Source organism: Ogataea philodendri, assembly GCF_020536065.1.
Source record: "Ogataea philodendri strain CBS6075 chromosome Unknown scaffold5, whole genome shotgun sequence".
Classification (NCBI taxonomy): Eukaryota; Fungi; Ascomycota; class Pichiomycetes; order Pichiales; family Pichiaceae; genus Ogataea; species Ogataea philodendri.
This window is the reverse complement of record NW_025764134.1, coordinates 1-21,125: the sequence shown is the minus strand read 5'-3', so window position 1 is coordinate 21,125 and position 21,125 is coordinate 1. Positions and strand designations below refer to the sequence as shown.

Below are 21,125 nucleotides of genomic sequence, written 5' to 3'. Positions count from 1 at the left end.
TAACTATGCAGATTGATCAGCGTCCTCCTGTTGAGGTTTCCAAACGTTGTTTAAAGTATAGAGTGCGCTCTTTTCCAATTCTTCGTTCCAATTTGGGTACATTTTTTTAAGGAAATCGATGAAGTTGTCCTGGTCGAGTTCTGCGATGGATCGACGGCCGATCGAATAGATGAGCATGTTATCGTCAGTTGACTTATTGGAGATGACTGTGCGTCGTTTATTTTTGGAGCTGGTTTGGGAAACGTCCAATTGCTCGAGATATTCTTGTTTGACCAGCAGATACAGAAACTCGGGCACTGTCATTCCCAATAAACCGACCGACTTTGTTTCTTTGAAGTTGAGTTGGAATTTTGTCTTGAGGATGTTAAGCAGGTCCTGTTTGTTGATATTATTATCGTTCAACAAAATGATGGCTATGATTAGCATTTTGAATCCCTGGCCTATGAGTTCGTTGACGGGTTTGGGCAGAGTTGCACCTGTTTTCATTAGTGACGAGGAGGACGAGGATGATTCTTTGAGGTCTGCCAACGACGAGATCGCACGAGATTGCGTTTGGAAATACTTGTATATTTCGTCTTTCAAAGTAGAAGACAATTTATTGACCAGGATGTAGTCATCGGAAGATGATGATTTGGAGCCCTTTTTGGGAGGCAATTCGATGAGTTCGAGTCCAAACACGCGTTCAAGCGTTGATCTGATTCCTGGCAGCAGATGTTTCTTGAACTGGACTCCATGGCCCTTTTCGTCTTCCATTTCCATGATCTTGGCAACCAGCCCTTTGTTTAAGACCTGGTGTTTGTGTTCCAACGGAAGAAGGGCCCTGACAAACGCATTGACCAGCTTTTCGACTCGTTGTTCGCGGATAGACAGTCTGGACGTCAGGTCGTCGCGAGAATTAGGTATTTGGGTTGGCGAATCCGACTCGAACTCCGACCCAGAGTCCTCCGACACGTCGTCTGTCCCAGCCGTCTGCACCCGTCGCGACTTGCGCACCGGCTCCTCGTAGTCGTCGTCCTGCTCGTAGTCGTCAAAACTATTTCTTCTTTTAGGCATGATGTTTTGAGCAGAGATTATTTTTCTAAACAAGGGGACTAAAAATTACATTATCTATTATTATTTAATGTCCGCTGTCAACGAGTCTGTGACAGGGCAATCAGCCATTGGTCCAGACAAGAGCACCCGCAAAATTGTGTCGCTGGTGTCCTCGTGTCTGGTGGCTATGGCAAGTGGCACTCCGTACTTGTTTGGAATGTACTCGCCTCAGGTGATGGCCCAATGTCGTTTCACAGCAGAGGACGCCAGTTTCCTCACATTTGGCTCGACAGCCGGATCCTCGATAGGTGGCCTGGCAGCAGGACTGCTGATTGACAAGTTTGGGCCAAAGTTCGCCATCTTGCTGGGTGCAGCACTCGAATCGTCCGCGTTCCTTATCCTCTACCTCAATTACAAATACAGACTCCACCACCTCTGGATGCTCATATTTGCCATGGTTAACGTGGGTTTTGGGTCAGTGTTGCCGTTCTTTGCAACCCTCAAGGTGTCCACCTACAATTTCCCCCATCACAGAGGAGTGGCCAACGCTTGTCCCGTCTCCTCATACGGATTGGCAGCATTGCTATATGCCTCTATCTCGACCATCTTCTTCGCAGAAGACACACAGGGGTTTTTGAGATTTATCAGTATCTTCGCAGGAGTCGTCATCGGCTCGGGATACTTCTTCATCGATATTTATGAAACAGAGGAACCAGAACGCGAACAGGACGAAGAAGAGTCGCCTGGTTTGAAGTATCTTCTGAAGGGACATCGTGGTTCTTTTGCCCAGCTCACACTCGCAAGAAAGGACTCCAGCTCGTCGCTGTTCTCCACCACCTCAGAAATCTCTTCACTTTCCGTTTCCTCAATGTCGTCTGGGAATTCCACCGTCGCAAACCATCCGATCGCCATCAATTACAGCTCCAAGACAAACTCTCCGTACTCCTCCCGCCCAAGCAGTTACTCTCCATTGTCCTCGTCTCCGTCCGACTTCAAAACCAAACAGGCACTGGCTCGCGCAAACTCCTCGCGAATCACCTCGTCGCTCAGCAATTCTCCAAGAGCTTCCAGCTGGTTTGGTAGCGTACCGAAGAAAGCGATCAAGGAAGAAGTAATAGTGGATGAAGATTCACCAATTGTGCCAGGATCTACAACATATAGCTCCACTACACAGACTCCCCCACAATCAGCCCAATCCGAAACCATCGACCCTGCTCCACAAGAAACGTTGACCGAAGTATTCAAGAAGAAACGGACCAAACAGAAACGAACCACCAAAGAACATTTATACTGGCTTTTAAGCAACAAGACATTCATCTGCTACTTTTTCCTGTCTGCACTCTATTGCGGAACGGGACAGGTCTACATTTTTGGAGTTGGTTTTATTGTGAAGGCCCAGCTGAACCCCCTTGTTGGGTTCTACAGCAGCAAGATTTCTGCGTACCAAGCGTTGCAAGTTTCCATTCTTTCTCTTTGCAACTTTTTGGGCCGTATAGTATCTGGTGTTGTTAGCGATTTCCTTCACAAGAAGCTTAAGTTACAGAGACTGTGGGTGATTACTGTCTTTGTGATCGTCGGAATCTGCGCAGCGTTATCGTTGCTTGTATTTGACACTCCTCAGACACTGTCGCTTTCCTCCGGACTGTACGGCTTATGCTACGGGGCAATCTACGGCGCCATGCCTGCCATTCTGGCCGAGAGCTTTGGCTCACGCCACTTCGCCACTACGTGGTCTGTCCACGGAACTGGATCTGTCGTTGCGTTCCTTCTTCTAAGCAACTACTTTGGCCGTGCTTACGACTCCCAGAGCGAGTACATTGAGGATGGACAAGGTAAGATCATCCGGGCATGTATGCATGGAAACCGCTGCTACTACAACGTGTTCACCGTGAACGTTGGCATCGGACTCGTCTGTCTGGCTCTGTGTCTTCGGATGATTTATGCTAATCGAAAGTAACTTAATATATTCCACTCCGCACACCAACTTATTTTATTTATGTTTAGACCCACCGTTTCCAGGAAGATATCGTTCAAGACGATCCTCTCGTCGTTTCGAGGTGGACATGCCGTTGAGACGGTCAAGCAGCCATCAGCAACACTTCCGTCCACTGTGAACATTGAATCGTTCGTGGAGTCGCCAGAATTTGAGGTGCTAGGTAAAACATCCGGCATGCTCAACATTCGTCTTCCACAGTCGTCGATCCTTAATTTGCGCTACAACAACACAAACCAGAGCATAATCGCCTTGAACGGTAAAGTGTCGGAGCTGGTGGTCGAATTGGGCAGAACTGATGGAGCCCTGGTGTTCCAGAGATGTCTGAATGGATCGGGCCCTATGTCGATTCTTATGGCTAACAAGCTCCAAAACGCCAACTTCAGTGTGGTGCAGGCGACGCCGGACGCTGGCTGGACGGTCAAGCGTGACAATCTCGTTGCATGGGCAGGCAATCACCTGCTTCTTAACGGATCGAGAAAACTTGTCAACATAGAAGGATCGGGCAAGTTCGTGCTGAGCTCTCCAGGACAAACGCTTCAGCTTTCATTGCAAGAAGGAGAGTCTATCAGTGTGAGTCCGTCCAGCGTGGTAGCATTCACGGGCACCCAGCCAACAGGACCAAAGAGCCTTGTCGACTTTGGCGTCCCTGGCATTTCGTGGCTCACCAAAGCCTCTGCATCCTGGTCCTCTCTCAAAAGTTACGTTTCTGACAAACTCAAGCTTCCTCCCGTGCACGTCCACCCTTGGCTGTCATCTGCCTTCGCAAAGACCGGAGGGTTGATCAAAAGAGCGTTCAACAGACTGTTTACGGGAAACCCAGACTACATGATCGAGTTCTCTGGTCCTCGTACGCTACTCATCACCAATGGGGTGCACTTCAAGGATAAAATTATGACCGAGGACGAAATCGAAAAATTGAAAAACTAAATAGAGTTAAAATACAATGGTACTGACCACTTTTGTACGATGTCTGCGGACACGCGCAAAACCGACCCCGGAAGAGTATTCCAGAGTTGCCAGTAGACTTAAGGAAGCCCAATGGCATCTTCATGACGACTCTATTGCAGCATACCCCGCCAAACAGTTGTATGCAACGGTTCAGTCTATACTTGATCCATCAGCTCGAACAATGTCGACCGATATACCAAGACTCGACCAGACTTTCAAAAAAGGTGCAAAGGTTCCATATGGATACTCATTGATATACTGCAACCCGATATCGACCGAAGATGAGTTGGGTATGGATGGGTTTGATAATTATCACGCACCAACGAATGAGAACACGGATCTGTTCCGCAGACGTATGTGGGTGGCAGGATCTTTCACATACAACACGAACAACCCATTGAGGTTTGGAGATGACGTTTCTTTTACAGAAACTGTTGCCAAGATCCAGCAGTATAAGCAGTTCCAGCAGATTGGTATTGACTACAAACGAGTGTACAGCATAAACTCGCAGCCGTCTGTGACAGAAACACGACGACTATATTACATACAGTCGAAATACGAAACTGAATGGCCCCCACTCACAGAAGATTTAGCGCCAGATTCGAGCATCACAGTTACCCCATCCAGGGTGGGGGTGTTTCGGGCAAGTGCCCTGGTGTTCAATTCGCATCTAATCCATTACAATCCTACCTATGCGCTCGAGGAGGAGAATTACCCGAACATTGTTGTATCTGCACCGCTGCAGATTCTAATGGCACTGCAGTATTGGCATACAAAACACTCCACCGCTGATCTGCTCTCCTTCAGATATAAAATATTGAGTCCGTCATTTGTTGACAGCGAGCTCAACATATGCACCAAGAAGTTGACAGCTACATCACACAAGCTGTGGATGACCACTAAAGACAACCGTGTGTGTTTCACATCTAAGCTGGTTACTGCATAAGTGTGTGCAACTTCTCTTCTTGATTTTTCCACTTGGACCATTTGGCAGTGTTTTTCCTGTCCATATCGCAAATAGATGCACGCTGAGTGCTCAGATCAATAAACACAGTGACATCGCGCAGAGTCATCGCATCGCAGAGCTGCACATCCACATCGTCCTCGCCCGTGAGAGACATTAACTTCTCATGAACGTCATAGTGCAGATTCTGGAGTTCTTGAAGTGTTGAAAAGAGGCTCAAATTGGCAGCCATTGCTTCTCGTAAACCGTTGACCTGTTTATCGTGTTTTAATAGGAGCTCTTGTTCCACCATGGAGCTCCATAGATCTATACCATTAGCAGTGAGCAACCTCAGGGGACAGTTCAAAAATGATTCTCCTCGAGACTTTGCAAGCGCACAATTCCGACAAACAGCTGTTGTTCGCTTGTAGAGCCATTTAGGTTTCAATTCGAGCAGTGGTTGTTGTCCGAGATGAATAATGATGTGCTTATTTAACACTACCGTCTCGTACTCTGTACCTTTTAGGATATTCTCCATCAGGATCCCGTAATCATCATCAAGCAGCCGAATTTCGCTTGTTTCCAAAATCGGAAGCTTGGTTCGATCAATCTCCACTAACTCATTGGGAACTATCCACTGGCTCAAAATCCTGAACTTTCTCATATAGGAGTGAATTTCTGCGGAGCAAAATAGCTGCCCTGCTAACCGCAGCCTCAAGACTTTCCCCACCAGCTCTAGATCACTGCCGCCATACCGATAAATTGCATTCGCCGACCCTTTGCGAAAGAACTTGAATGAACTTAAGTCCATGATATTTTACTAGCACAGCCCGAAAATATATATCATCTATTGTAACGAAATTATATCCTTGTACACCTCGACGTACGAGTTCTTACCAAGCTTTTGCATCACTTGGCGCTTCTTGTCATCGTTCAGGTTGACGAAACGATGAAACATGTTCAGTTCGATAAATGGACGTTTAATTGACGGCATCAACTCCGAAAGTCCTCCTATTGCGTTTGACTTTGGATTAAGTCCTAGCCAATGCAGTTCTTTTTCGTAAAGGTAGTTCTGAATCGAGTACAGTCGTCTGTACTGGTACTCGTTAACGGGAATCACCTTGAAGAACGATCCATCCATGTTACTACCGATGATTTCGTAGCCCAGGTCGGAAGTGTTAGTCAAAGTGTCAATCATGGAGAATAGCGAGCGGTCTCTGGCAACAGAAATCATCTTGGTAGCGTAGCAGTTCGACCGGAAAACAGATCTTCTCAACAGTTTCAATCCCTTCAGCGAACTTCCATCGTAAGGATCATATTGCAGGAGATGGAAAATAGAATACTCGTCAGCAACCAAAATGTGCAAGTTACCGTCATGCACCAAAAAGTCAGCTGCTCTGAGGTCCACCTCTTGCTCATCCTTTCCCAAAGGAATCATTCTGTAAGGAACAGCGTCGAATCCAACCAGAGAAACACTCTGGTACGAGTCACCGATCAACATCATGTTTTTGAACGTCTTCACTTCTTTGGAGTATATAGACGTGTCGGTAAATGCGACAGGGGCCACATTGTCGTCCTTCTGGAGCGTACGAACCAACATACGTTGACCTTGGACAATTGCAAATCTGCCACTAACACTGCAGATCGACAACACAGGACCTCTTGCGGTTTCTGAGGTCATCAACTTGAGTCTGTTCTTGACTTCGGGTCTACCTGGCTCAGGAACGATATCAATAATCTCGAAAATCTTCCATGAACCGTGTGTTGCCAAATCTTCGTTTCTGCAGATCGCAGTTCCAATGATCACCACATTTTTAGTAGCAATGGTTTCCGAAACCTTGAGTTCTGTGACCTCAATCGATGTGACCATCTCATTCTCCTCCAGCTCAACAGTATCAATAATCGACCAATTAGCAGGGGACACCAAGTGAACCACACCTCTTAGAGTAGTGGCCTTTGGAGTTCTGTCATCTCTCAGCCCCGGCAAAGGCTCTCCATCTTCATCGACAGGGTTGTACTTCCCTTCTTCCAAGGTGGAGATAACGTAAGATCCCGAAATCGAATGGTAGCTGATCTTGTTGATAGTTTTGTCACCAATTTTGTGTTTCGTAATCGGCAAACGATTTGAAAAGTTGTTATCCGAGTCTAGCTGACAAATACGACATGCCTTGGTTTCATCAATCGAAATGACTCCATTTGGACACTTATCTGTGTTGAACTCTGAGAAATACAAGGACGATCTTTTCGTGAACTCCAAGAGTCTTGGTAAACTGTTGTGTTCTTTCAGGATAACAAATGCACTAGCACCGGTCACCAAGACTGCTTTGTATCCCTGGAAATTGTCGACATTAATGAGGTACCTTTCAATCTTGGTCGCGTGTGCATAAGAATTGTCTGGGGCTCCAACAATCGGGAACTGACACATCTCGTTCACCTTCATCAGCTTGTAAGTGCTATCCACAGGATCGAAAAAAGTTTCATAGATCAAGACCTCACCACCAAATGTTAGTGTGACAAGATAGTCCTTTGAGTTGGACGCATTGCCAAGTTTCGTGTACATCACTTGTTTGATAATTGGATCGACATCAGCTTCGTAGTTGACATCCATCTTATTCAGGGTCAAGTACTCGGGGAACTTATGGATATCAGTGAACTCCACAACTTTCTCTTTGTGGTCTTTTTTGAACACAAGCAGTCTGTTATCTGCGGTCACCAACCAGAATAAGACTTCCGTCTTAGAAGGATCATCCTGATCAACAGGAACACCCTCATGATCACGTTTGACTGACCCATTTCCTGTTTGATTAAGCAATGACGATTCGCAAATCCATCCGTTAGTGAAGATCAGGTAGTTTAGCAATGCTGGAAGATCCATCTTCTCGAGTTTGTCGTCCTTGAATTCCAAAATATCAAGCTCACCCGTCTTCATGATGACAATGATATAGTTGCCGTAGATCAGGGTGGTGTTGATCTCGAAATCGTATTCTAACGCAACCACTTCGGCAAATTTGAACGAGAATATAGTAACTTTGTAAGGTGTCACCTGAACGATCTTATTTTCGGATTCTGTAGGGATTGTTCCAAACTGAAGCGTGTACTGCTTGTTGTTGAAGTCTTTCGAATACAAGTTTTTGTAATTCTTGTTCACCTGGAACACCTCTGTCTTGAAGTTAGTGAAATCCGTGGTGATCAAATATTTTGTCTGTCCATTCTTGTTCGCCAAAGTCCACACCTTGTCGACATTCGAAAACTTTAGGGTCGATTTAACAACCGGCTTGATGGTTGGAGAATAAACGCAAGCGCAACTGTTTGCTCCAATGCCACACGATCCAACAATCACGTCTTCGTTGTAGTTCGGATTTGGAAGCCCCATGATCTTTGGTTCAGTGGACACCCGACCAAGAGTGAAATCGACCAGCGGACCGCAGTTCAAAATGGAGTCCATCACCCTGAATTGGGAGCTTATCAATGAACTGTTGCCCTTCTTCTGTTCGTCGTCATCGTATAACCAATCGTCATCGTCTTTGGATTTCTTTTGGGTTCCATTTGATTTTTGAGCATCGTTGCTGATACCACTCTTATTACTTATGCGAACGAGCAAAGAGTCACCTCCTTGGCAGCAAACGAAAAACAGATTTAAATCTGGAATACGCGTGATCATTATTGGATGGTTTGCAGTTATGCCTTTGTAGTTTTTAGTGTCAATTTTGTGCAAGCCAGTGATTGTGGAATTACCACCGATTTTTTCAAAGTTCAATTGAAACAGCTCTCCTGCTTCGGTGATCACCAGGGCTTGATCGTCTTTGACCAATTCCACCCGCGAGTTCTCCAGCATCAGATTGAGTGCCGAGTGGTCTTTGAGCTTCATGTTGGAGATGTCTGGGAAATATTGGTTAGTGTAGACACCTCTTGTGGATCCAAGTGAGTTGACATGAATTATTTCGTTTGACCCAACCAACAAAAACCCGTTTGTAGGACTTGGGAGAGGATGAATATAGTCGAGATCGTATGGAAGATTGGTAACCTCCATGATGGTTGAAGCTTTTCTATTTTCCAGATCCAATGATAAAACTATCACCTTCATATTATCCTTTGCCTTGGGGAGATGGCCAGCCCACGAAAGCGTTTCGGGCGCGTACAAAATGGCCACCGTTGGGTCTCTATAAGAATGCAAAAACTGGTAGTCGACGATATTTTTGATGTCGCCATGGAGGGTGGCAGCGTTAATGACAAAACTTTCATTGAAGAGCTTTTTCCGCTTTTTGACGTCTTTCACTTCACCCTGATCTTCCTTTGTCTCCTCTTCGTCCAAAAATTCTCTGTAAAACGGTAAGAAGGTAAACAGCTCGTTGAGTCGCAGACAGGTGCACAGGGAGTTGGGATCTGTTCTGTGGTGGACAGTGGTTTTAGCTAACTTATCCACCGTCAAAGCATCCAATGCTGTATCGTAGAAATGCAAACTGACTGTAGAGATGGAATGGAGCTGAGAATCCCATCTGATGAGCGACAACTTGGCATGTTTAGTGGAAACAATCAGGTAGTCAAGGGACTCGTTCTCATTCGACTTGAATGGGTGTATGCTGATGATTTCACCATTCAATCTGTACTCTCCTACCAAAAGAAGCTTGTAACGTTGGTCCTGGATCATGCCACCGAATAAGCCGTCGTCGAGAAACGACTCCGACCCACCCAGCACCGGATCCATCTGTTCTTCACTCTGCTCGTCATCACCGTCCTGTATCTCCAGCTCGACGATTTCGAACAGTTGGAACACAGTTCCTTTGGACACTACCAGATTGTGACTTTTCGGTGCTACGAAGTTGCAGTACGCCGAACCATAACACGTCGTCGGGTCAACAAATTGATGGAAGGTGTTCATGGTGAAAACAAGGAAAAAAAAATATAAATACGTTAATTTGATACAAATAATTTCTAAACCCTAAATCAGTTGACCTTCTCAATGGCAAAATTGTAACTGGAAGCAAGTCTCTTCTGCAGGTGTTCTCTTGCGGTCAGCGAAACTCCGTGCTTGGCCAACTGGAAAGCGGCTCCACGGCCGCTGATCGAGCTGATGGCCTTGGCTGGAACAGGCTCTAACAAAGTCTCGTGTGCCGGGTGAACGAACAGCACAATAGAGTACCGTGACTTACCCTCGAGCAACAACTTGCGAGGGAACCGGACTCTGTGCACAGTGCTCTTGAGCAAACCGTTGGTCCAGTAGCAGAGCTGGTCACCGATGTTCACAATCAAAGGCGGAGCCTGGCCCAGCTTACGGTATTTCTCCGAGGCGGGCACAAATGGGACCGACTCCCATTTCCGGCTCACAGGAGAAAGGATCTCAAGTCCGTCCTCGTCCTGTCTTTGCAGCAACAAAGTCACACATCCATAGTCGGTATGTGCTCCCGCGACATTGATCTCTCCACAAGCGTCCAGCTCCTCCTCTGTCATTCCCTTCTTCACTGGGGATGGATAATGGAGGAATCTGAAGGTGGTTCCGCTCGGTTTTGCAGGGTTATGACGCTCAATAAACCAATCGTCTCCACCGTCTTTTTCGTCAATGTGCAACCCCATAGCCATCAAACGCAACATGTTGTTAAGCGAGTGCTTGAATCCAAGCAGCGTGGACGTGATCAGTTCCTTGTTCTCCTTCTCCTGGAACAGCTTTGGCACAGGAATATTTGGACTCAGATCTCCCTTCAACATATCAATGTCGGAAAAATTGAAGGCCTCTTTGGGATCACCAAGAGGCTTATCCTTCATGTCCTCCTCCAGATTCTCAACACACATGCCAACATACCCAGAGTTGGTACCCTGTTGCATTTTGAACTCGGTTTTTTCCTCGGCCGAGAGATTGAAAAAGTCCTTGGACAGTCCAAATAACTTATCAACCTGCTCCTGCGTCATGCCATGGCCCTCGATCATCAAGAAACCTTGACTGGATGCTGCGTGGAGAAGCTCATCAGCAGTATACTGAGAGAGATCACTGATGTCTATGATAGCTAGCGGGTTTTCGTCAGAAGATCCCATGGTCGCAAATAAAAAATGATTTCTTATCAGGAAGAAAAAAGTCGGCAAATAGCTTTTCACGGTTTTATCATGATTACAATTTTTTTTTAAAAATCAGTCGAGACTTATATATTAAAAATATATACCATTCAATAAGTCGGTATTAAATGACTTATTTCTTGGCAGCCTTTTGAGCAGCCTTGGTAACCTTACCGGCACCAGCAGCAGCCTTCTCAACAGACTTGATAACACCAACAGCAACGGTTTGTCTCATGTCTCTGACGGCAAATCTTCCAAGAGGTGGGTACTCAGTGAAGGTCTCAACACACATTGGCTTGGATGGGATCATCTTGACGATAGCAGCATCACCAGACTTGACGAACTTAGGGTTCTCCTCCATCTTCTTACCAGTTCTTCTGTCGATCTTCTCGAGCAACTGGTCGAATCTACAAGCAATGTGGGCGGTGTGGCAGTCCAAAACTGGAGAGTAACCAGCGGAGATTTGACCAGGGTGGTTCAAGATGATGACTTGAGCGTTGAAAGAAGCAGCACCTTGAGGTGGGTCGTTCTTGGAGTCACCACAGACGTTACCTCTTCTGATTTCCTTAACGGAAACGTTCTTGACGTTGAAACCAACGTTGTCACCTGGAACACCCTCAGCAAGCTGCTCGTGGTGCATCTCAACGGACTTGACTTCAGTGGTAACACCAGCTGGAGCGAAAGTAACAACCATACCAGCCTTGATGACACCGGTCTCGACTCTTCCGACTGGAACAGTTCCAATACCACCGATCTTGTAGACATCTTGCAATGGCAATCTCAATGGCTTGTCAGATGGTCTGGAAGGTGGCTCAATGGCGTCAATAGCCTCCAAAAGAGTCTTACCCTTGACGACACCAGCCTTGGTCTCCTTTTGCCATCCCTTGTACCATGGGCAGTTAGTAGAAGCCTCAATCATGTTGTCACCGTTCCAACCAGAAATTGGGACGAATGGAACAGTCTTAGGGTTGTAACCAACCTTCTTGATGAAGTTAGAGGTTTCCTTGACAATTTCCTCAAATCTGGCCTCGTTCCATTGAACAGAGTCCATCTTGTTGACAGCAACAATCAATTGTCTGACACCAAGGGTGAAAGCAAGCAAAGCGTGCTCTCTGGTTTGACCATCCTTGGAGATACCAGCCTCGAACTCACCGGTACCACCAGCAATAATCAAGATAGCACAGTCAGCCTGGGAAGTACCAGTGATCATGTTCTTGATGAAATCTCTGTGACCTGGAGCGTCGATGACGGTAACGTGGTACTTTGGAGTCTCGAATTTCCACAGAGCAATATCGATAGTGATACCTCTCTCTCTCTCAGCCTTCAACTTGTCCAAAACCCAAGCGTACTTGAAAGAACCCTTTCCGAGCTCAGCAGCTTCCTTTTCAAACTTCTCGATGGTTCTCTTGTCGATACCACCACACTTGTAGATCAAGTGGCCGGTAGTGGTAGATTTACCAGAGTCGACGTGACCAATAACAACGACGTTAACGTGAGTCTTTTCTTTTCCCATTGCAAACTGTACAAATTAGAAGATCAGAAAAATTCTCCTAGTGGGAATCCCTCCTCTTTATATAGTGAAAAAAAAATTTTTTTCAGAAAAAAAACTTGAGTCCTGCGTGCCAGAAATTACGCACACGTTTGACACCCTGGTGGAATAGAGCAGCGCTATTTGCTATCCGGAATTCGTTTTTACGCTCTCTAGTTGTTGAACTGTAGCTCTCTGAGTACTAGTTCCTCGTTCAATGCCATTCTACCGTCATATCTGAAACAATAGTGCCAATCTTTACCTGTTACCCGGACAGGAGCAAAGAAACCAAAAGAAAAAAAAATCACGGGGCAAGATAACAGGGTAACAGGGCCGTTTGACTCTGGCTGTTAATTCAGTTGTCTGTAGATATAGTAGGCCATAACAAGCATGGCGACTCATTCAGTATGAGTCATCTGTTTGGTGGTCAAGAAATGAGTAACTCTGGATTTCATGACGGTAAAGTTGCTATCTTTATCGATTTATATACCGTCGCGCCGATCGACGCATATATTGCCCTATTTTTTCGCGCCAAGTTAGAATTTAAGGAGCACAACAGAGTTTACCCTTCTTCCTTTCACGATGACTAGTTTGACGAATCCATATGACCAGATGGATGACGCATCTATCTCTAATAGTATTTCCACAATATCCAAAAGAAGGAGGAGACGGACAGGAAGTTTGCGTTTGAGTAAAAAGCCCCTTTCCAATCCTACCCAAATGTTCAATGTATGGGGTGTTTTACAAGTAAACGACAATAACAAGGTTGCCGAAATGAAGGGGCTGGGGGAGTACGAATTTATGTTTGGAAAAGATCAGGAAGAGAAAGAGCAGATCGCCAATCCGGATACAAACATGAACTCCTCTATTCTAAAATCAATCATGAAGCCAAATAAAGTGGTTGACGAAGAACAATTTAGAAAGAAGACGGTTTCCTTTAGAGACGAGATCTCTGTTCGAAGTAACTCGCTCAACAGTATGAACAAGGCGACATCTATCCATGTCTATCCGGGGAATAAAAAACGAAACTATAGGCAATGGCCAGTTCAGACCAAGTTGTTGAATCCTGGTTTGTTTCAACGACCAACAAGCAAAGAACTTGCAGAACTTAAAGACGAGTCATCCGAACTGGAAGGGCTTTGTTTTGAACCTGATCACAACACGCCTGAAAATGTTGACCACACATTGGATACAGTGTTTGATGCCAGCTCTCCAGAAGAGATTCGCGAAGCTCCTCAGGTCGACAAATTGGACGAGCTTGGAAAGGCATCATTTGTAGGTACTAAACTGAGTCCTCTGTTTGAATCGCCCAAATCAACGCCTGGGATCCAAGATGCTGCTAGCCCAGTGGAAACGGTGATCGGTGAATCACCAAAACCCCAAACTCCGATCACCGATGACATAGACTTACACGAAATTGACGAAAAGATCAAGACTCTCAAGCAAAAGCGGAAAGAACTGGTCAAGAAACAACGCCAGAACTGGTGGTTCCATGGCGGGCTATTCAAACCCAGAAAAGCAAAGTTGAGTAGCCATTCCCCGCCAGCGTCTGAGTTAGAGACCGAGCAAGCCACCGAGTTCAATAATACCTTGACCATGCTTGAATCCTTAGAGGCTCCCGAGCCTGAAACAGCGCCCAGCGAATATTCTACGCTGCTCTCTTGCTCGTCGGACTGCGACACAACGGGCAGCAGACAACGGCTAGATCTGCGGGAATTCTTCAAGAAAAAACACGTTTCTTCGAGGCCACAGGCTAGTGATCCTGGAACGTCTGTTTTGGAAGACTTGCGTCTCACATCTCTGACTCTTTCATCCAGGGGGTCGGAAACGTCGCACGTTCCGGGCAGTTACGACGATTTTTCCATTATGGACTCCGGCCAATTCACAGCCAACCGGCCTCTAGACAACCCAACTGGTCAAGAGAGACATTTGATTCGTGGCGCGTGAGAATTCTGTGACATTACAAGATTTGTGATCAAATTACATTTTTTCAGCCTTACGAGTGGTGCAACAGAAATATTTGACGCATACTGATAAGGCCGGGAAAAAGTGTTGTTTAAAATTAATTTGATGACATGTCTCTTGACGAAACTCTGAATGCGGGAACGCCAGCAATTCTGTCCGGTGGTGGTCCCAGAAGAGGATCGATTACCCAAATGGGGAGCCCGGTGTTCTTGAAGCACAGCGGTTCGCTGTGCTCCATACACGGTAATGAAACAACACCACTTTTGGATCCAGAAAACCCGAGAGATTACTCGTCCAGCAACCAGGAGTCGTACATCCAAACACGGAGAGCGTCACTACTGTCATCCAAATTCAACGGGTTCGGACTCACACCAATCAAGAGCGGGGACACCATTCTCGAGGTGTCCACGACGATCAAAGAAGAGACCCTGTTACTGTTCAAGACCTCCATTCCCTTGATTGCTACATTCTTGTTACAATACTCGCTTACAATCGCTTCTGTGTTTAGTGCTGGAAGTATCGGGTCTCAAGAGCTTGCCGCGGTCTCTCTCTCCAACTTACTGGCAAATATATCCTCATATGGAATCATCCAAGGAATCGCCTCATCTTTGTCCACGTTGTGTCCTCAAGCTTACGGACGTAAAGACTACGAGGCTGTTGGACTGAACGTGCTCCGCTGTTACCTGATGCTATGGGTGATGTTTGTTCCAATATTCATTTTCTGGTACTGGGGATCGTATCCACTTCTGATCAGAATTGTTCCGGACGAGCATCTTTGTGAGCTGGCCAGTTTGTATCTGAGACGGCTGATCTATGGAGTGCCTGGATTCATGACATTCGAAGTGGTGAAACAGTTCTTACAAGCACAGGGTGCGTTCCAAGCTTCAACTTACGTGCTGATCATCTGTGCTCCATTGAATCTGCTACTTAACTATATTCTTGTTTGGGATAAGCATATTGGTATGGGATTTATCGGGGCCCCAACAGCTGTTGTGGCCACCAACTGGTGTATGGCATTGATGCTGGTCTTTTATGCTTACTTTGTCCAAGGACCTAAATGCTTCTGCAGACTTTCGATGCAGGTGTTTACCAACTGGAAACGCGCAATCGCACTGGCTGCTCCTGGAGTGATGATGATTGAGGCGGAGTGGCTAGCGTTCGAAATTTTATCTGTTGCATCATCACGATTCGGCACTGCATCGTTGGCTGCACAATCGGTTGTTTCCACCACCATTGTGACGATCTACCAAATTCCGTTTGCCATTTCTGTTGCAGCATCGACGAGAGTGGCCTGGTTTGTTGGGTCGGCGTCTAGGAATGCTGCGAAAAAGGCTACCACAGCAGCTTTCCGCGTGGCGGGCATGTTTGGTATCTTCAATGCTACCATTCTGGCTACTTTCAGATTTGATATTGCTCGATTGTTCTCTCAGGATCCTGTTGTCATCCAATTGGCGGGCAAAGTGCTGATTCTTGGTGCCATTTATCAAGTGAGCGACGTTGTTTCGTGTGTCACTGGAGGAATCTTGAGAGGTCAAGGTAGACAGTACATTGGTGGCTGGCTCAATTTGTTCAGTTATTACTGTCTGGCATTACCCGCTGCGTTTGTTCTTGCATTCCGGTTCCACATGGAACTGTTTGGGCTTTGGATTGGGATGGTGATTGCGCTGTTTTTCGTTTCGTGCTGCCAGAGCTACTTTGTCGTTACCAGCGACTGGGATTACATCATCAAATGCTCGATCGAGGACGGAATGGCCCATCAGAGCGACAACACCTTGAGACCGACAAAGAGCACGTCCAGTTTCATTGACCATAACCTGCTCAGTCCCACGATCTCGGTGACCAGCAACTAAATAGAGGAGCCAGCTTTCAATAAAAGAGAGGGTCGATCGGCGCGCCGGTTTGTTGTTTTAATTATTTAAAGCTTGGAGGCATATTTTATCATATTAAATTATTTGCCACAGATACGGCATTTTAAGGCTACGCAATTACTATTGTTGTTTCTCAGCGCTAATCGACTAAACACAACACACTGAAATGTCGTGGTTTGGGCGATCAGGCACAGCCACCTCGATCGAGGAGAAGATTGCAGAGGCAACTTCGGAGTCGATTCCTAATGGAGACATTGATTTTTCCGCAGCACTTGAGATCAGCGATTTGATCCGGTCGAAGCAAGTTCCATCGAAAGATGCGATGCGGGGACTCAAGAAACGGTTCATCAACAACAAAAACCCAAACCTGCAAAAGTCGTCCCTGAAACTAATAGATTTCTGTATCAAGAATGGAGGCGAGCACTTTTTGTCGGATATCTCTTCCAAAGAGTTTATAGATGCCATTGTTCTCACGTTGAACGACAAGAACCTGAACCATACAGTTAAGGAATATTTGTTGCAACTGATCCAGTCGTGGTCCATCATGTTCAGCACAAACCCTAAACTTGGATATGTGAACCAAGTGTACAACAGGTTACAAAAAGAGGGATTCCAGTTTCCAATGATAACAGACGCCTTTGACAGCACGCTAATTGAGTCGAAGGTGGCACCAGAATGGGAAGATTCCGACGCTTGCATGTTGTGTTCTACTCTTTTTACGTTCTTGAACAGAAAGCACCACTGTCGATCGTGTGGCGGAGTCTTTTGCGGTCAACATTCTTCCAAGACTTGTGAGCTCCCGGAGCTCGGAATCACCATCCCTGTTCGTGTTTGTGATACGTGCTACCAGGAACACAAGGAGAAGGCCAAGAAGCACAAGCGCAAAAGCAAGAACACGACTGTGCTTGAAGGCGACGATAAGGACGACGATCTGAGAAGAGCGATCGAGCTCTCTTTGAAGGAGTCTGGAGTACCAATTGACACACCTTCGTACAGCAAGAAACCTGATCCGCAGGAATTGCCTGTGGATGACGACGATGAGGATATGAAAGCAGCCATTGCAGCCAGTCTTGCCGATTTTAAAAGCCAGGAGGCCTTGAAGAGTCCGCCCGTGGAAAAGGCCGAGGTTGCTCCACAGCCATCGGGACTTTACAGCAACTTGCTGCCAGAAAGCCAGAGCATACAATCTTACACCCCAAGCTACACTCCTGTTCCAGAGCCAGTCGTTGCTCCGAGCCAACTTGCTCCTAAACCACAAACCATCGATTTCAATGCGATCACTGCGGTGGAGGACCAGAACATTGTGCTTTTTGCACAGTTGGTCCAAAACCTGAAGAACGCCAGTCCCGAGAAGAAACAGAACATTGCCAACGACCAGGTGCTGAAGAATCTGTCGATGAGTATCAACCAGATCAAGCCGAAGTTGGACCACCAACTGAGGCAGGAGTTTGCTAAGCTCGACCGGTTCCAGGATCTGTACTCGAAGACGTTTGCAATTTCCAAAGTGTACGACGAGATCCTCCAATTGAGAGCACAGCAGACCCAGTATGCGTACCAGACATACCCACCACCACAGCAGTATAGCATGACATCGCGCCCTGTTTACGCCTCGCCCCAGATTCCGCCGCAGTATTCAGGATCCCCGGCTGTGCAGTACGCTCCGCTTCCGCAGCTCAATAACACCGGGTCTGAGCCTCTTCCGTCATCGCCGTCGCAATTCTACCCTGCATCTGCCGCTGTTCCCGAACAGGTTGCATTGGAGCCCTCTGCGCCTGCTCCCCAGCAAGAGCTTGAGAAGCCAAAGGTCCAGGAGCCAGTCAATTTGATTGATTTGTAACTGTAATAAAAAGAGGCGGTGCCCCTCCGCACCAAAATAATTTATTTTAATTACCCTTACTAAACAAAAGGAATGGAGAACCAGGACACCGTCCGCAAGCGCGTAAGGCTTGGATCGGCCTGTGTGAGCTGTCGCAAGCGTAAAGTGCGGTGCGATCGAACAAAACCGGCATGTTTGGTAAGTTAAGAACTTTTCGATCGAGCTAACGCGTCCAAGGTTTGTATAAAGCGTGGGCTTCGTGATAAGTGCGAGTATATGGAGCCAGAGTGGGTGTTCAACCCACCGACCAGTAAGTCAGCTGACGAAGGGCTACTTCCCACCAGGGAGAGAACTGCAGCCATGGATACTATTTTAATCGACCAATTGGAAACCTTGAAGCACAAACTTGCTCAAATGGAGCAGCAGATAAACAGCAACCAGACCGGCAGTTTACACCAGCCCCCAACGATCTCTCCCGAGACCAAGTCAGCGTTTGCGGATGATGACGATGAATTTATAATGTTCAAAGGCCTGGAGTATTTGCATCAAAGCGATCCCAGAGTTTGTCATGCGAACGAGCTATTTACTCCCCGTTCCATCATGTTGAAAGATCCGTTGATGAAGTTCCTCAAGGAGAACGTCAAGGTACAGGAGTTTCGCAGACACGCACAAGGTCGCAATGATTTTCTACATTGTTCTTCGCCGTGGTACTCTGGCTCCCGAAACTCAAAACTGGACGACAAGTTCGAGGAGAAGGTTTTAAGAAGACTTCCTCATAAAATGGTCAAGGAACCAGTTATGACTAAAAACGGACCGTTTTCCACGAGTGAGTCTCGTGAGATCAACGGATCTGTTCTTGAGGAAGCGCTGCCAAGCAAAAAGAGCGTGTGGCTCCTTATCGATAGATTCTTCGAGTTCTGGCATCCTCTGTATCCATTCCTTGACCAGAAAGAATTCACTGAGAGCCTTGTCGATCTCATTGGCGAGCGCACTTCAGAGGACGTCCAGATTAATATCTATGGAATTTACCGAAGCAGACTGGTGTTTCTGTCTTTAGTTCTGTACCTGATTTATCTCGGTCAGCTTACGCTATACAATATCACCATGGAACCAATTCCAGAATCAAAAACCAATGAAGACCTGGCTTTTTTGGTCTCGCATCCGCTACACGAGAAATTGCTTAAGGTTGCACTCAACTGTGGGTACTGGGGTAACATCTCAGATATACCCACGCTGTTGACTGTCCAAAACTTGTTGTACTCAAGAATCGCATTCAAACACTCTCCTGAAGAAGGAGACCATACTGATATAGACGCTTTGATCGGTCTGCTTTTGCGTTCAAGTCAAACAATTGGACTCAACAGGGACCCTTGTATTCTTGGCTCAGGAGACGACTTGAAACGAATCAATTTATGGAGAAAACTTTGGTACGGGGTCATGTGTGTGGACTATGGCTGGGGGTTCACGAACGATGCTCTTGGGCCTCGAATTTCCCAGTACAACACCAAATTGCCGGTTTTTCTGGGTGCCACCAATGCCAATGTCAGCGAACTAGAGAACGAGCGTGCTTCCATCGCGCTAATCAACTGCCGCACGGAATTCAACAAGAAGTTTGCCAATTTATCGACACTCATAATGAACATTGACGGAAAGGTCAAAGTCAGCCAGATTCTCGACGCTTTGAATGATATTGCAGACCTTCAGGAACAACTAACCGGCGATATTGACGATTTTTTGAAGCCAGGATCACTCTGTTCCAAGGATAAGTTTTACCGTGTGCGCAAGATATCTGGTCTATGTTCCTACCTTGAAGTTCAGACACTGTCCTCGCTGATGAACTATCATATTTTCTTGTTTTATGAGGAAAAGGGACAGGTCGAGAAGGCCAAGCGCTTGCTGTTAAAATCATTGTCTCAGGTCATCAACATCCACCGTCTTGTCGGAGCAATTGTTTTCGATCTTTCGAGTTATTTTGGCTCCGGAAACGACCACATCCTTGCTTCTACTCTGATCGAGTCTACTGGCCGTACTCGTTGTATTGTGTTTGCTACGTTGGTCCGTGTGCACCACGTTTCCTACAACCGGTTTTTGCGCGCTCAGCTGGATCCGGACACAGAGAAACTATTAGAGGAGCTGCTTGAGACGGGAAACAAGGTGGTAGTTTCTGGTTTCCGCTTCCAAGGAAGACTTTCAGCGTCACATTTCAATGCCTGGTTCTTCTGTAAAGTGCACACTTTTGCGTACCGCAAGATCATGCCCCTGATTCTGGAGGATATCTTCAATCGTGCAAAAGAGCCCAAAATGGACATGCACAAGCTGGACTACAATTCGATGCTCAAGTGGAATACTGCCGATTTCCGGTGTATCATTGACACCATGATGAACAAAAATGATAGCACTCCACATACTTCGGTAAGCACAAAGGTGTCTCCAGACACGGACAGCTCGATCAACGGCCACCAGGTGATCGACTCAGGTTGGATAGGCAAGCTCATCAACAACAAATGGTACCCCTACATGGACGGGAACGTTTTCACGCAAGACAACGACCAGTCGATGAAAACAGAACAAACACCGCTGCTTACGGGAACGGAGCTCAACCCGCTCGGAGATTTTCCTAACACGGATGGCAATCTCGACCAGTTTTTCACCAGCATTGACTCGCCGTTCTGGAATGCGTTCTCCTTGTAAATATAGACAGATGTTTTTTACAGAGATGGTCTTAGGATTACATTTCCATAACATTTTGCACAGCCTTTGCACAGCCTCGTTTTTAAAATGTTATGTCTGAGTCCTAGACGAAATTACATATTATATAATCAACAGTAAACGGTTTCAATCGCTTGATATATCCTCAATCTCCATACGAGAGTACTCGTCATCTTCATCTTCAATTGCAAAGCGAAATTGATGTTCCAATTTTTGCAGCTCCGGGATAGAATTGACAAACGAGGGAATACACATTAGTTTTGAAAGCTTTTCAT

At 46.4% G+C, this 21,125-nt stretch overlaps 17 protein-coding genes across 17 annotated transcripts; 9 read left to right on the top strand and 8 right to left on the bottom strand.

Moving 5' to 3' along the window:
- Positions 1-3: 3 nt before the first annotated feature.
- Positions 4-1,053, bottom strand: OGAPHI_005910 (uncharacterized protein; the record flags this gene model as incomplete). Its single annotated transcript, XM_046207143.1, has 1 exon — positions 4-1,053. One exon carries the CDS (start codon positions 1,051-1,053, stop codon positions 4-6), a length of 1,050 nt encoding a protein of 349 aa, XP_046058836.1.
- Positions 203-1,006, top strand: OGAPHI_005911 (uncharacterized protein; the record flags this gene model as incomplete). Its single annotated transcript, XM_046207144.1, has 2 exons — positions 203-609; positions 688-1,006. 2 exons carry the CDS (start codon positions 203-205, stop codon positions 1,004-1,006), a joined length of 726 nt encoding a protein of 241 aa, XP_046058837.1.
- A 67-nt stretch (positions 1,054-1,120) lies between the features above and the next one.
- On the top strand, positions 1,121-2,989 carry OGAPHI_005908 (uncharacterized protein; the record flags this gene model as incomplete). Its single annotated transcript, XM_046207141.1, has 1 exon — positions 1,121-2,989. The coding sequence occupies one exon, from the start codon at positions 1,121-1,123 to the stop codon at positions 2,987-2,989; it is 1,869 nt and encodes a 622-aa protein (XP_046058834.1).
- On the bottom strand, positions 1,993-2,349 carry OGAPHI_005909 (uncharacterized protein; the record flags this gene model as incomplete). Its single annotated transcript, XM_046207142.1, has 1 exon — positions 1,993-2,349. One exon carries the CDS (start codon positions 2,347-2,349, stop codon positions 1,993-1,995), a length of 357 nt encoding a protein of 118 aa, XP_046058835.1.
- Positions 2,990-3,028: 39 nt separating the features above from the next.
- OGAPHI_005907 (uncharacterized protein) lies at positions 3,029-3,955 on the top strand (the record flags this gene model as incomplete). Its single annotated transcript, XM_046207139.1, has 1 exon — positions 3,029-3,955. One exon carries the CDS (start codon positions 3,029-3,031, stop codon positions 3,953-3,955), a length of 927 nt encoding a protein of 308 aa, XP_046058833.1.
- A 202-nt stretch (positions 3,956-4,157) lies between these two features.
- Positions 4,158-4,922, top strand: OGAPHI_005906 (uncharacterized protein; the record flags this gene model as incomplete). Its single annotated transcript, XM_046207138.1, has 1 exon — positions 4,158-4,922. One exon carries the CDS (start codon positions 4,158-4,160, stop codon positions 4,920-4,922), a length of 765 nt encoding a protein of 254 aa, XP_046058832.1.
- OGAPHI_005905 (uncharacterized protein) lies at positions 4,912-5,730 on the bottom strand (the record flags this gene model as incomplete). The annotated part of the gene is made up of 1 exon (XM_046207137.1): positions 4,912-5,730. One exon carries the CDS (start codon positions 5,728-5,730, stop codon positions 4,912-4,914), a length of 819 nt encoding a protein of 272 aa, XP_046058831.1.
- Positions 5,731-5,766: 36 nt separating this feature from the next.
- OGAPHI_005903 (uncharacterized protein) lies at positions 5,767-9,798 on the bottom strand (the record flags this gene model as incomplete). The annotated part of the gene is made up of 1 exon (XM_046207135.1): positions 5,767-9,798. The coding sequence occupies one exon, from the start codon at positions 9,796-9,798 to the stop codon at positions 5,767-5,769; it is 4,032 nt and encodes a 1,343-aa protein (XP_046058829.1).
- Positions 6,422-6,850, top strand: OGAPHI_005904 (uncharacterized protein; the record flags this gene model as incomplete). Its single annotated transcript, XM_046207136.1, has 2 exons — positions 6,422-6,466; positions 6,596-6,850. The coding sequence occupies 2 exons, from the start codon at positions 6,422-6,424 to the stop codon at positions 6,848-6,850; spliced, it is 300 nt and encodes a 99-aa protein (XP_046058830.1).
- A 65-nt stretch (positions 9,799-9,863) lies between the features above and the next one.
- On the bottom strand, positions 9,864-10,946 carry OGAPHI_005902 (uncharacterized protein; the record flags this gene model as incomplete). The annotated part of the gene is made up of 1 exon (XM_046207134.1): positions 9,864-10,946. One exon carries the CDS (start codon positions 10,944-10,946, stop codon positions 9,864-9,866), a length of 1,083 nt encoding a protein of 360 aa, XP_046058828.1.
- OGAPHI_005900 (uncharacterized protein) lies at positions 10,507-14,439 on the top strand (the record flags this gene model as incomplete). The annotated part of the gene is made up of 3 exons (XM_046207132.1): positions 10,507-10,721; positions 11,166-12,485; positions 13,083-14,439. 3 exons carry the CDS (start codon positions 10,507-10,509, stop codon positions 14,437-14,439), a joined length of 2,892 nt encoding a protein of 963 aa, XP_046058826.1.
- Positions 11,098-12,477, bottom strand: OGAPHI_005901 (uncharacterized protein; the record flags this gene model as incomplete). Its single annotated transcript, XM_046207133.1, has 1 exon — positions 11,098-12,477. One exon carries the CDS (start codon positions 12,475-12,477, stop codon positions 11,098-11,100), a length of 1,380 nt encoding a protein of 459 aa, XP_046058827.1.
- Positions 13,728-15,820, bottom strand: OGAPHI_005899 (uncharacterized protein; the record flags this gene model as incomplete). The annotated part of the gene is made up of 3 exons (XM_046207131.1): positions 13,728-14,199; positions 14,748-14,891; positions 15,705-15,820. 3 exons carry the CDS (start codon positions 15,818-15,820, stop codon positions 13,728-13,730), a joined length of 732 nt encoding a protein of 243 aa, XP_046058825.1.
- OGAPHI_005898 (uncharacterized protein) lies at positions 14,568-16,307 on the top strand (the record flags this gene model as incomplete). The annotated part of the gene is made up of 1 exon (XM_046207130.1): positions 14,568-16,307. The coding sequence occupies one exon, from the start codon at positions 14,568-14,570 to the stop codon at positions 16,305-16,307; it is 1,740 nt and encodes a 579-aa protein (XP_046058824.1).
- Positions 16,308-16,472: 165 nt separating this feature from the next.
- Positions 16,473-17,024, bottom strand: OGAPHI_005897 (uncharacterized protein; the record flags this gene model as incomplete). The annotated part of the gene is made up of 1 exon (XM_046207127.1): positions 16,473-17,024. The coding sequence occupies one exon, from the start codon at positions 17,022-17,024 to the stop codon at positions 16,473-16,475; it is 552 nt and encodes a 183-aa protein (XP_046058823.1).
- On the top strand, positions 16,492-18,162 carry OGAPHI_005896 (uncharacterized protein; the record flags this gene model as incomplete). The annotated part of the gene is made up of 1 exon (XM_046207126.1): positions 16,492-18,162. One exon carries the CDS (start codon positions 16,492-16,494, stop codon positions 18,160-18,162), a length of 1,671 nt encoding a protein of 556 aa, XP_046058822.1.
- Positions 18,163-18,417: 255 nt separating this feature from the next.
- Positions 18,418-20,832, top strand: OGAPHI_005895 (uncharacterized protein; the record flags this gene model as incomplete). The annotated part of the gene is made up of 1 exon (XM_046207125.1): positions 18,418-20,832. The coding sequence occupies one exon, from the start codon at positions 18,418-18,420 to the stop codon at positions 20,830-20,832; it is 2,415 nt and encodes an 804-aa protein (XP_046058821.1).
- Positions 20,833-21,125: the final 293 nt, after the last annotated feature.